The sequence below is a fragment of the Notolepis coatsorum genome (genome assembly GCF_963971535.1).
Source record: "Notolepis coatsorum genome assembly, chromosome: 2".
In the NCBI taxonomy this organism is placed as follows: Eukaryota; Metazoa; Chordata; class Actinopteri; order Aulopiformes; family Paralepididae; genus Notolepis; species Notolepis coatsorum.
This window is the reverse complement of record NC_140166.1, coordinates 56,701,079-56,715,699: the sequence shown is the minus strand read 5'-3', so window position 1 is coordinate 56,715,699 and position 14,621 is coordinate 56,701,079. Positions and strand designations below refer to the sequence as shown.

The following is a 14,621-nucleotide window of genomic DNA, read 5'->3' as shown; positions in this document are numbered from 1 at the left end:
GTTCCCTCCGGCACCCGAGGAGGCAGCTTGTCACATCTTTTCACCTGCCAGCGCGGACTCTCATTGGCGAGGTGTAACGCATGGGAGGCTCACACTACCCCCGCCATTTCCTGTCTCTGCTGTGCAGGCGTCTCCCAACCGACCTGTAGGGGTCGCTGTCCACAACGTCCAGATTACCACCCATCGACTTCCACCCGCTAACTCTGCCAATTGAGTTAGTATGACGGCCGGCCCAAGCCGGAGGCAATGCTGAGACTGGGATTCGATACCGGAGTCTCTTGCGTTGGTGACAAGCGCAATCTCCGCTACGCCACCCAGCCGCCCCTAGTCTGATCTACTTTTTCTCCCCATTTTTAATTTTTTTCTCCCATCCCAATTTCGTATTATCCAATTCTACCCTCCCCTGTCTCGAGCGTTGCTAGACCATGCCTCCCACTGGTCGGTTGCAATGTGGACGAAGCCTTACATCACGTGTCCCCTCCGGTACTCGAGGAAGCAGCCGTCGCATCTTTTCACCTGTACAGCGCGATCTCTCAGCGGCAAGAAGTAACACGTGGGAGGCTCACGCTGCCCCCGTTGCTTCCTGATTCTGCTGTACAGGCGCACCAACCGACCTGTAGGAGTCGCTGTCCACGTCCAATCCCCCCCCACCAGCTTTCCCACCACCTAATACTGCCAATTGTATTAGTATGAACGACCAGCCAAGCCGGAAGCAACGCCGAGAGCTGGGCTCGAACCCAGCATCTCCTGCGTTAGTGGCGAGCGCCTTGCCCACTTAGCCGCCCTAGTCAGATTTTTCTTAAAGTCTTACTAATTATTTTAGTTAGAGCAGTTTCAATGCTGTGGTTCTGCAGCCTGAATGTTAAGAAATTAGTTTATTTGGACTGAAACTATTTTTTCAAGTATCTTGCTGATTCATGGAAGATTGGATATCGGTCTATAGTTGGTCAGTACATTACTGTTTAGGGTTTCTTTGTTTTTAATGCATCTGGGAAGATGCTTGTTAGAAGAGATGTATTTATCATCTTTAGGACATGACTTGAAACACTGTTCAATATCCACGTAAGAAAATGCTGTAGGTATAGGGTCAATACAAGAGGTGGAATATAAACACACACAGACAATATAAAAACACACACACACACACAATGTAAAAAAAAACACACATACAATCAATATAAAAACAGACATCAATATCCATAACCACTGAACTGACTACTTTTAGATCAAAACTACTAAATTACCTGGAAACCAAAACAGATGGTTGGTACGACGCTGAACATCGAGGCCCAGGCGCCGATCCTGGAGACAACACAAACAATCTGATAAACCACACAATAACATAAACAATCTGATAAACCACACAATAACACAGACAATCTAATAAACCACACAATAACACAAAACTATCTAATAAACCACACAATAACACAAACAATCTAATAAACCACACAATAACACAAACAATATAATAAACCACACAATAACACAAACAATCTAATAAACCACACAATAACACAAACAATATAATAAACCACACAATAACACAAACAATCTGATAAACCACACAACACAAACAATATAATAAACCACACAATAACACAAAACAATGTAATAAACCACACAATAACACAAAACAATCTGATAAACCACACAATAACACAACACAATCTGATAAACCACACAATAACACAAAACAATCTGATAAACCACACAATAACACAAAACAATCTAATACACCACACAATAACACAAAACAATGTAATAAACCACAATAACACAAAACAAACTGATAAACCACACAATAACACAAAACAATGTAATAAACCACACAATAACACAATACAATCTGATAAACCACACAATAACACACAACAATCTGATCAACCACACAATAACACAACACAATCTGATAAACCACATAATTACACAAAACAATCTGTAATAAATCAAACAATAACACAAAACAATCTGATAAACCACAATAACACAAAACAATCTAATAAACCACACAATAACACAAAACAATCTGTAATAAATCAAACAATAACGCACAACAATCTGTAATAAATCAAACAATAACACAAAACAATCAAATAAAGCACACAATAACACAAAACAATAAAATAAACCACACAATAACACAAAACAATCTAATAAACCACACTGTAACTGAGGGGTACAATTCCCTGACTGTATTGTTAGATATGATACTTACTACCACTACCTCTTGTACTTTAGACTCTGGCCACCCAGTACTAGGCATAAATAATTATGGTAAACACTCCCACGTAGATGAAACGATCCAACACAAATGTACCAAGTCGAAAGTCTGCGTTTAATAATAATTAATACATAGCAAAAGGTATGTAGAGCAATCACTTAATTACATTTATGATTTGAAATAGGATGCACTTTTATGGCAAATGAGTATTCGTTGGTATATCAATAGAGAACGTCCAATCTCTGGTGGCGCAGGCGGTAAATATACAACCTGGAATATTTAAGGAATAATAGCAATGATACTTTAATGATTATAGAACTGGATACACTAGGGGGGAATTCCGGTCGCTTGTAAGACAACTGGAGAAGGGGGGGGGGGTAGAGTCTGGCTGTATCCGTCTGGCCGAGGGTATCCTGGGAGAACCCACGGTTGTGCGGCTCGGTGCCTCAGCGATCCTCGATCCACAGATGAAAGCAGTTGGACTCTCTGTGGGCCGGCTTCCTCCGGTCCACGATGGAGAGACGTGAAGCGACCTCGTCGTGTAGAGCGTCTCCTCACCTGTCGTCCTCTCCGGGGGGGGGTTTTCCAACACACGGCAGTGTTGGTCTTTATCCATAGAATAATCACTGTATACAAAGCATAATCCGTGCCTGGGAAGGCGGGCTGTCGTCGGTAGAATAATCCGGTATGCAGGTCCACTCGCTCGTCGGCTCTGGGGCTCCTCGGGTGCAGCCTCACATGGGTCGGCCACCCTGGATAAGCAGCCAGTTCTACCCGAAACGATGGGGGTACTGACTAGGATAGTATTCTCACCGCACGAAGCACTACATATGAATAGACTATTATTAGCTTAATAGACTACGTCCAACTCGACGATATAGTGCCAAATATGACTATTCAAATATTAATATACACGATGTCTCAATACCGATGGTAGGCCGAACTTGGCCTTACTCCCACACGTGGCGTCGCGGGGAGGCTTTACGTCTGTCACTCTATGGGAGGGTAAGAAACTGGACTAAAAGGAAGTCCTACTTTAGTAGCGCAGTATATATACGCACTATGAACAAATAGTACCATTAGTGGTGCGGTAGCCAGATTCCTACGCGGAACTAGGACTTGTTCGTACATGTTGAGCGGTACGTTTGAACTGGGTCTGGGGGGTATGGCAGCCTGGCACCAAGGTCTCGACCAATAGTAGAATGGAGACTATTATGGGATGTTCAGTAGGCTAGAATGGATATTCAATGCATATTGTACAAGGAATATACAAGGGATATCAGGGAATATTAGAGAATATACAAATACAATTAAATATATATATATAAATAAATATATATATTCGGTTTAATCTGGCCCTTCACAACAGCCACCCCCTGATTGGTCCCAGACCTAATCAGTTAAGCAGAGACAGATTAATCGCGTTGTCTATTTACACATAAGGGTTTGCTGTAGGGGTCAGTCAACTTCACAAAGTCATAGGGTTATAAGGTCATGGTCATCATCGATTGTGTCTGGGAGTCGGGGCAGTTCTATGAGCCTCGCCACGGGACGGGTGTAAGTGCGACCCTGGACAAGCACTTCAGCTGCTCGGACCTTGCCGTCGGCACCGGTGATCACTTTGCTTACGCGGCCGGCCGGCCACATAGCTCTGGGCAGTGATTGATCAATAATCATGACGACTGTTCCTTCTGTCAAATTGTCTCTCTCCTTTACCCACTTCTGGCGGGTCTGTAGAGACGGTAGGTAGTGCAGTAGGAATGTCCTTTGTTGTGCACTCTCTATGGTAGCGCAATCATCTATGTTGGGGTCTGCGGAGATAACAGTGCTCAATCCACAGAACATAGGTTTCTTATTCTCAGCCTCCTCTTGACTGGCTTCCCTCGGGATAGGCGTGGGCCACTCTCCTTCCGGGAGCTTTAGGAATGCTGGGCCGTCACTGTAGACATTGCGACGGGTGAGGTCATCTAGGGGCATTCCCCGGGTGATGACGTCAGCTGGGTTCTGTTTTGTATCAACGTAGCGCCACTCTGTTTCTCCGGTTAACTCTTCGGTTAAGTCTTGAATCTCGGTGACTCTGACTCCCACGAAGACTTTGTACTTGCATGAGTCCGATTTGATCCAGGCGAGTACTGTCGTGGAATCTGACCACAGGATTGTTCTAGACACCGGTATGGTGAGCTCACGTTGGATGAGCGTGGCTAGGTGCGCTCCGGCTAGGGCTGCGCAGAGCTCTAGACGTGGGATAGATTGTTGCTTGCGTGGGGCTATTCTCGAGCGGGCGAGGACAAATGCTGTGTAGATCTCTCCCCCCTCTTCTTGGGCCCGCAAGTAGGCTACTGATCCGTATGCGACCTCTGAGGCGTCACTGAAGACGTGTAAGTCCATTTTACATGTCTCTGGCCTCACCGTGGGTGGGAAGTAGCTTCGGCGCATGTTAACGCCTGGGAGTGAGTGGAGCTCCATCTCCCACTCTCTCCAGGTGGATGCAAGATGTGCGGGAATGGGGTCGTCCCAGCCCTGGTCCTTGTCCCACAATGCTCGTACAATCATTTTTGCCCTGGTGGTGTACGGTAGAATACATCCTAGCGGGTCATATTGTCGGGCGAGTGTTGTGTACACGCTCCGTCTGGTGGTCGGCGCCGCCGCCGGCCTTCCCTGCTCCGTAGTCAGGGGCTTGTGTCTGTAGTGAAGCGAATCTGTTTTGAATCGCCACACCAATCCCAGGGTCATCTCCTGGGCTTCTCCCGGGATGGTAGCCATCCAGGTATCGCTGCTGGCTGCCTTGTCCTCGGAGGAGAGGCTGCGCAGTACTTGCGGATCGCTGCTGGCCCACTGCCTGAGATCAAAGCCGCCTTTGATCAATGAGGCGCGGAGTTTAATCAGGAGAGCCTCGGCTTCTTCCTGGGTTGAAAGGCTTTGTAGACAGTTGTCTACGTAGAAGCTGTTCTTTACGCTGTGTCGGACCTCTTCGTCCGCTGCTGGGTCCTCTGCTACATGTTTCTGTAGTGCAAATGTAGCACAGCAGGGGCTGCACGTCGTTCCGAAGGGGAGGACTTCCCATTGGTAGATGGCTGGGTGCTCATCTCCTGGCTTCTCTCTCCCTAGGAACCGTAACAGGGGCTTGTCCTCCTCTACTAATCTCACCTGCAGGAACATTCCTTTAATGTCCCCGCTGATGGCCACCTTTTCCTGGCGGAAGCGGAGTAGAACGCCGAGTAGGGAGGGGCCGAGTGTGGGACCGGGCAGTAACTCTTTATTCAGATTTTGGGATCCGATCTGGTAGCTGCAGTTAAATACTATGCGGTCTTTACCGTTGTGATGGACCTTGTGGTGAGGCACGTACCACGATTCAGTGGTCTGGTCAGCCTCTTTAATGTCCATCTTTGTGACGTGTCCCGCTGTGATGAGCTTCTCAATCTCAGCGCGGTATACACTCTCTTGGGCGGGGTTCTTGGCTAAGCGCCGCTCCGTGTTCAGCAGGTACCGTTCTGTGGCGTCTGTCTTGGCGTGGAAAGTAGGCATTTCTTCTCGCCGCAGGAGTGGTGTGGCGTATCTCAACACGCCGTTGACCGGGACTCTCTTGGTCCCTGTCTCGAGGAGGTGAATGGCGTAAATGTCATCTTTAGAGCGAATGTCTTTCTTTCCGTTCTTAAAGGGCATTTGTTCCAAGGTCCATAGCCGCTCTACGTGTTGCAGGAGTGCGGTTTCTCGGGAGTGGAGACATCTAGTGGCTGTACTTCGGTTGAGAGATTTGGCGAGCGGGCCTTGGAGAGTCCATCCCAAACGGGTCTCGACTGCTGCAGGACAGCCTCGGGGTCCGGTATGAACCCGGTCTATCGGGACAATGAGGTCTGCATGGTCGGAGCCTATCAACAGGGTCGGCATAGCATTGTCTATGAGCGGGATCGGTAACTTGCGCAGATGTGCATATTTCTCCATCAGCTTGGCGACGGGGTATGTGTACCGCGACAGTCCTATTTCTTGGCTGGTGAAAGCGTCTGTAATCTGGTACCGTCGCTCAGGCTGGCCGCTTGCTGCGATAGAGAATGAGACATTCTCGCCCTTTATCGTCTTCAAATCTCGTCTTATTGTCCGAATTGTCATTTGGGTTTCGCTTCCCCGCAGCCCTAGCTGGGCCGCAGCGGAGGCGAGCAGAAGGGTCTTCTCTGACCCGTCATCGAGGACGGCGTAAGTGTCCAGGACTTTATTCTGGTAGCTTAGTGTCACACGCACTACTTTTAGGAGTACTCGGGCTCCACTGCTGCTGGCGGGATCGATGTACATGACGCTCGCTTTGCTGCTGGATGGTGCGGGTGAAGGGCGCCGTCTGTTACTGTCGTGAAGTATGTCCAGATGGGCTCCATCGCACTTGGTGCACCTTTTCTTTAAGCGGCATTCGGCTGCCATGTGTGAGCGCGCACAGCGAAAACAGCGCTTGTTGGACTTTATCCATTGACTTGCTTCCTCCGCGTTCAGCTTGGGGAAGGAGTCACATTGCGCTAGCCAGTGTTCTTTCTCACAGTAGGGGCACACTATCTTCCACTTCTCCGTTCTGGAGGGGGTACTGTGGCTCCTGCTGCTCGGTACTGACTCCGATTGGTGCATCACAGTCACCGATCTTCTTCCATCATTTAGTCGTCTGGTTCCTTCTCTGGAGCCAGGGGTGCTCCGTCCGAATGTATCTAGCCGTAGGCTGCTGACTTCTCTCGCCAGGAAGTCTGCTAGATCGAGGAGGTTCGGTTCGGGGCCATTCGGGTCTCGGTGGTCTCTCTGCCGCCTAAAACGCTCCTGTCGAGCGGGCGGCAGCTTCTCCAAGATCCTTTCCACATTTGAGTTGGCGTAAAGTTCATGCCTCCCCTTCTCTCTCTGCGCTCCCAACATCCCTACCAGGGACTGCACTCTGATGGACAGGTCGTCCAGTGCTCGATTGTCTATTGCTGGGGGTAAGCGGTCGATGTGTCGGATCTCCTGGATCACGTAATCCCATATGCGCCCATACCTCTGGTCCAATGCTACCAGCGCTGCTGTGTATGGGGTGGTGGAAGTCGCGTAGGCGAGCGCTATATTATGTGCGCGGGGTACCTTTAAGTGCTTCAGTAGGATGGCGTATTTATGGCGTTCATCCAATACATCCACCAACATGGTCTCCAGACACATGCGGAGTTCTGTATACTGGGCCCGGTTCTCTTGGGTGAAGTCGGGTACCATAGGCGTGCCAATGTATGACGCTGACTGTGGATACATCGGCGAGCGTTGGGGGAGAGGCCTCCTAGGCGAGTCTCCTCCCGCTCCTTGGTATGGGCTGGTACCGGCAGTGTACCATGGCCCGCTTGTCCAGGTGCTGTTCCTCGGTGCGGGTCGTGCGTCGTGCTCACCCGTGTATAGAGTCGGGGGTCTGTAGCGCAGCTCCGCGGGAGTATAGCCTGGGCTGTACCGGACCTCCTGGTCCGGTAGAGTACTGTGCTGTCGTCGGGCGTGGTTCTCCTCCTCTTCCTCTTCGTCTTCAGTTAGGTCATCCAGTGCTTGTAGTCTCTGGTTTAGCCTCTCCACAGGATATGCTGCTCCTTCCCGGTTGCTAGGTCTCGCTTGGACCGGTGAGGGGAGGTGGTCTGTGGGGGGTATAGACCTCGTCTGTTGGTCAAGTTCAGGGTTGTTTACTCGGCTAGGGGATGCCGCCCTGGAGGTGTGTCTAGACGAGTTCCTGGAGCCTCTGGCGGAGGGAGAGGGTGTTGTCCGTCTGATCAGCTGTTCTATTAGTTGCGCTTGCTGTCTGTCGCGCTCTGCGTCCCGTAGAGCACCAGCAGCTGCTCGCTGGCTGTCTGCTCGGTCTCGGGCCACATTCTCTTCCATCTGAATGCGTCTTATTTCTAGACGTATATGCTCTTCTTCGCTCCGCTGCTGGATCTGCAGTCGGTCGCGTTCAGCAGCGGCGTTCAGGCTGATGAGGAAGGCCTGCTGTAGGGTCCTCTCTGCCTCGCTGGGAGAAGGCGGTTGTATAGGGGAGCCTTCCCTCGGGGTACTCCTTGCGGAGCCTTGGAGCTCTATCTCCACGGTGCTCTCCCCGTCTTCTTCCGTGCCGAGTTCTCTCTCGGTAGCGTTGTATTCCTCCCGGGACTCATCGGGGACTACTTCTTCAGTACTGGCGGGGTGTGAAGTCATGTCTGGTTCCCACTGGTCCCCACCGTGAGCTTGGTCAGTTACATTAGAACCCGTAGGGGCCTCTATGGTCGGGGTAGTCTGGGCGTTGGGGTTAGACATACTTTTACTTTCTAGTTTTACCGCGTTTACTGTTAGTAGAAGACTAGGTTGTTGACTGACAGCGTAAGCCTCTAAGTACTGAGGGAGCCGTCGTTCGCGCTGCGGGCGTTGGTTAGGAGGATCGTTTCGTGGAGTGTTCATCATAGGCCATTTCAATATTAATAACACTATATTAATATTACACTAATTACCATCCGGCTCGAAGGACCAATTGTAACTGAGGGGTACAATTCCCTGACTGTATTGTTAGATATGATACTTACTACCACTACCTCTTGTACTTTAGACTCTGGCCACCCAGTACTAGGCATAAATAATTATGGTAAACACTCCCACGTAGATGAAACGATCCAACACAAATGTACCAAGTCGAAAGTCTGCGTTTAATAATAATTAATACATAGCAAAAGGTATGTAGAGCAATCACTTAATTACATTTATGATTTGAAATAGGATGCACTTTTATGGCAAATGAGTATTCGTTGGTATATCAATAGAGAACGTCCAATCTCTGGTGGCGCAGGCGGTAAATATACAACCTGGAATATTTAAGGAATAATAGCAATGATACTTTAATGATTATAGAACTGGATACACTAGGGGGGAATTCCGGTCGCTTGTAAGACAACTGGAGAAGGGGGGGGGGGGTAGAGTCTGGCTGTATCCGTCTGGCCGAGGGTATCCTGGGAGAACCCACGGTTGTGCGGCTCGGTGCCTCAGCGATCCTCGATCCACAGATGAAAGCAGTTGGACTCTCTGTGGGCCGGCTTCCTCCGGTCCACGATGGAGAGACGTGAAGCGACCTCGTCGTGTAGAGCGTCTCCTCACCTGTCGTCCTCTCCGGGGGGGGGTTTTCCAACACACGGCAGTGTTGGTCTTTATCCATAGAATAATCACTGTATACAAAGCATAATCCGTGCCTGGGAAGGCGGGCTGTCGTCGGTAGAATAATCCGGTATGCAGGTCCACTCGCTCGTCGGCTCTGGGGCTCCTCGGGTGCAGCCTCACATGGGTCGGCCACCCTGGATAAGCAGCCAGTTCTACCCGAAACGATGGGGGTACTGACTACGATAGTATTCTCACCGCACGAAGCACTACATATGAATAGACTATTATTAGCTTAATAGACTACGTCCAACTCGACGATATAGTGCCAAATATGACTATTAAAATATTAATATACACGATGTCTCAATACCGATGGTAGGCCGAACTTGGCCTTACTCCCACACGTGGCGTCGCGGGGAGGCTTTACGTCTGTCACTCTATGGGAGGGTAAGAAACTGGACTAAAAGGAAGTCCTACTTTAGTAGCGCAGTATATATACGCACTATGAACAAATAGTACCATTAGTGGTGCGGTAGCCAGATTCCTACGCGGAACTAGGACTTGTTCATACATGTTGAGCGGTACGTTTGAACTGGGTCTGGGGGGTATGGCAGCCTGGCACCAAGGTCTCGACCAATAGTAGAATGGAGACTATTATGGGATGTTCAGTAGGCTAGAATGGATATTCAATGCATATTGTACAAGGAATATACAAGGGATATCAGGGAATATTAGAGAATATACAAATACAATTAAATATATATATATAAATAAATATATATATTCGGTTTAATCTGGCCCTTCACAACACACAATAACACAAAACAATGTAATAAACCACACAATAACACAAAACAATCAAATAAACCACACAATAACACAAAACAATCTAATAAACCACACAATACCACAAAACAATCTAATAAAGCACACAATAACACAACACAATGTAATAAACCACACAATAACACAAAACAATCTAATAATCCACACAATAACACAAAACAATCTGTAATAAATCAAACAATAAAACAAAACAATCTCTAATAAATCAAACAATAAGACAAAACAATCTAATAAACCACACAATAACACAAAACTATCTAATAAACCACACAATAACACAAAACTATTTAATAAACCACATAATAACACAAAACAATCTAATAAACCACACAATAAAACAAAACTATCTAATAAACCACACAATAACACAAAACTATCTAATAAACCACACAATAACACAAAACGATCTAATAAACCACACAATAACACAAAACTATTTAATAAACCACATAATAACACAAAACTATCTAATAAACCACACAATAATGTCTGAACAGTCACTGACCCCTCGCTGTGGTCTGGCGTCAGGTCGGCAGTGTGAGTCTCCATCCGGTAATATTTAACTATCACTGCCACGCAGAGATAGGTAGCAGCCAGCGTTCCCAACACACTGAGAGACAGAGAGAGACGGCGACAGAGAGAGACAGAGACAGAGAGAGGCAGAGAGACAGAGACAGAGAGAGGCGGAGACAGAGACAGAGAGAGGCAGAGAGACAGAGAGACAGAGACAGAGAGAGACAGAGAGAGGCAGAGAGACAGAGAGAGAGAGAGGCAGAGAGACAGAGAGAGACGGAGAGACAGAGACAGAGAGAGACAGAGACAGAGAGAGGCAGAGAGACAGAGACAGAGAGAGGCAGAGAGACAGAGAGAGGCAGAGAGACAGAGAGAGGCAGAGAGACAGAGAGAGGCAGAGAGACAGAGAGACAGAGACAGAGAGACAGAGAGAGGCAGAGAGACAGAGACAGAGAGAGGCAGAGAGACAGAGACAGAGAGAGGCAGAGAGACAGAGAGAGGCAGAGAGACAGAGAGACAGAGACAGAGAGAGGCAGAGAGACAGAGAGAGGCAGAGAGGCAGAGACAGAGACAGGCAGAGAGACAGAGAGAGGCAGAGAGACAGAGAGAGGCAGAGAGACAGAGAGACAGAGACAGAGAGACAGAGAGAGGCAGAGAGACAGAGACAGAGACAGAGAGAGGCAGAGAGACAGAGAGAGGCAGAGAGACAGAGAGACAGAGACAGAGAGAGGCAGAGAGGCAGAGACAGAGACAGAGAGAGGCAGAGAGACAGAGAGAGGCAGAGAGACAGAGAGAGGCAGAGAGACAGAGAGAGGCAGAGAGACAGAGACAGAGAGAGGCAGAGAGACAGAGACAGAGAGAGGCAGAGAGACAGAGAGAGGCAGAGAGACAGAGAGACAGAGAGAGGCAGAGAGACAGAGAGAGGCAGAGAGGCAGAGACAGAGACAGAGAGAGGCAGAGAGACAGAGAGAGGCAGAGAGACGGAGACAGAGAGAGGCAGAGAGACAGAGAGAGGCAGAGAGGCAGAGACAGAGACAGAGACAGAGAGAGGCAGAGAGACAGAGACAGAGAGAGGCAGAGAGACAGAGACAGAGAGAGGCAGAGAGACAGAGAGAGGCAGAGAGGCAGAGAGGCAGAGACAGAGAGAGACAGAGAGAGGCAGATAGACAGAGAGAGGCAGAGAGACGGAGACAGAGACAGAGAGACAGAGAGAGGCAGAGAGAGGCAGAGAGACAGAGAGAGGCAGAGAGACAGAGAGAGGCAGAGAGACAGAGACAGAGACAGAGAGAGACAGAGAGAGGCAGAGAGACGGAGACAGAGAGACAGAGAGACAGAGAGAGGCAGAGAGACAGAGACAGAGAGAGGCAGAGAGACAGAGACAGAGAGAGGCAGAGAGACAGAGAGATGGAGACAGAGAGGCAGAGAGACAGAGACAGAGACAGAGAGAGGCAGAGAGACAGAGAGAGGCAGAGAGACAGAGAGAGACAGAGAGACGGAGACAGAGATACAGAGAGATAGAGAAAGATATTTAGAGACAGAGAGATAGAAGCTCGGATACAAAGCAGAACCACACACTTAAACAGTATAATGCATTTACATTTAGTAATTTAGCTGAACGCTTTTATCCAAAGTGAAGTTCTGTACAACAAGTCAGCAGGAAGGAAGGGTAAAACTCTGGCAGCTAACAATAAGTGATATTGTTCATCTAGCAGTGTTGAACTTGAGTGTTCACTCTGAGTGCATAGTAGTATAGTCATATTAGCATAGTAGGTATAGTATAGACATATTAGCATAGTAGGTAGTAGTATAGTCATATTAGCATAGTAGGTAGTAGTATAGACATAGTAGCATAGTAGGTAGTAGTATAGACATAGTAGCATAGTAGGTAGTAGTATAGACATATTAGCATAGTAGATAGTAGTATAGACATAGTAGCATAGTAGGTAGTAGTATAGACATAGTAGCATAGTAGGTAGTAGTATAGACATAGTAGCATAGTAGGTAGTAGTATAGACATAGTAGCATAGCAGGTAGTAGTATAGACATATTAGCGTAGTAGGTAGCAGTATAGACATATTAGCATAGTACATGTTGCATAGTAGTATAGACATAGTAGCATAGTAGGTAGTAGGGCTGTCAACGAATATTCTATATTCTAATTAATAATCGAATTGTTAAAAAAAATACATTAGATTGTAAAAATCGATATTCGAATTGTGTGAATTGTGTTTTATAATTTCTTTTAAATAAAAACGGCTCCGGCGGTCTCCCTCTGGACTTCTCGCGTGTGTCTGAACGCGCTGCCTGACGGCCAGGAGAGACGTGGCGGCTATATACTGTATATTCATGGGATATCACTGCGCCCTTTACGTGCACCTTACAAAAGCACTGGATAAAAGTGTACGCTCACGCTAATAAAACAAATCATCTATTGACTGAGCAGCCTGGCGTGACATCATGTCCGGAATCAACCAGGAAATAGCTAACGGCTAATAGTTGTTGTCGTTGCTGTCGCTTCCAATCCGTGACGATGGCAGAGAGTTCACATCCCAACTCGGCTCCGGAGAGCGTGACCTGCACCCCGAGCTCGATCTGAAAAGCCCCGTTTGGAAATACTTCAGATTTATGCTGAACCAGTTAGCGTCAAGTCAGCTACGTTACGTGTATTTGTGTGTGCTAAGTGCTAATGCTAGCGTTTTGAGTTATAGCATCAATAATTTAAGCACCCTAACTTTTGTGTTTTTTTATAGCACTTTATTGTAAATCATCCCTCGGGGCAAAACGACTTTGTTTAGTCACATTTCTAGGAATTGTGTGCCTTAATTGTATTTAAACAAAACATGAAACAAGTATATAGGTTACTGTAGGCTTACTGAACAGATATTGAATAATGAATTGACAGAAGCATCATAAGGAGCCCCAATGTTTTGATTACTATTTCACGTTTCATGTCAAGGAAAATATATTGTTTGATATTTATCACGCCTTTTTCGGAGGCGCGCTGCTTTGTATAAATGTCCTGTTGCAGTTTGTATGCAACCCCAATAGCACAACACAGACAGGTATGATGGTTAGCCAAAAACAGGGCATTATTTATTTCACAGGGGAAAAAGCAGCACTGTCGCTTTAAGGGCGAAATACACTAGAGTCCATGAACAACAAAAAATGCAGCACTGTCATTTTGTGTATTGACATCCTACATTTGCCCCTTATCAGATACTATCATGCCCCCTGCTAATAAGTACGGGCGTCATTGTAATCACCTGTGTTGAGTTTACCACTAAAGAGCTGTCAACTGGAAATTACCCTTGTCTCGTGTCTCCTAGTTGTACGAATAATCAGATGAGTATACAACACTGTCCCTTTAAGGGCGAATGACAAAAACACAACCCGAAGGTGAATACACTAGAGTCCCGGAATAAAGAGAAAGTTCTGAGTCAGGTCTGTACAAGACTCACCAGAGCACTGCCGACGGGCAACTCAACAATCAAGGGTCCACAAAAAAAGAGCAAGAACACAGTAATCCTCCCGGGGAAAAATAGGGAGCGACAACGACGTCTCACACCAGGAACGAGGAGCCTTGGAGAGAGAGAGAACGCACACACACAGGAATCCTCCTGGGGAAAATAGGGAGCGACTCGACGTCTCACACCGGAGACGCGACAGTAGGTGGTAGTGTACAGCTGGCACGATGTCTCACACTGGAGACGCGACAGTAAGTGGTAGTGTACAGATGGCACGATGTCTCACACCGGAGACGCGACAGTAGGTGGTAGTGTACAGATGGCATGATGTCTCACACCGGAGACGCGACAGTAGGTGAATGACTGATGAATGAATGACTTTATTTGACAATATAAAAAATAAACATGTGACAGAAAAGCACAGTCAGGATATACTGCCAAGGATGAAACACAAAAAAGCTCAGAGCTTATTTCCATTGTGGTCC

General features: G+C 47.5%; 1 protein-coding gene across 1 annotated transcript in view; it reads right to left on the bottom strand.

Moving 5' to 3' along the window:
• Positions 1-14,621, bottom strand: part of slc38a8b (solute carrier family 38 member 8b) — a gene marked incomplete at both ends in the record, with an annotated part of 55,348 nt that overhangs the window by 24,974 nt on the left and 15,753 nt on the right. Inside the window, 2 exons of the mRNA XM_084307614.1 lie at positions 1,245-1,302; positions 10,665-10,769. Coding sequence (XP_084163740.1) covers positions 1,245-1,302; positions 10,665-10,769 — 163 coding nt within the window. The remainder of the gene's footprint in view (positions 1-1,244; positions 1,303-10,664; positions 10,770-14,621) is intronic.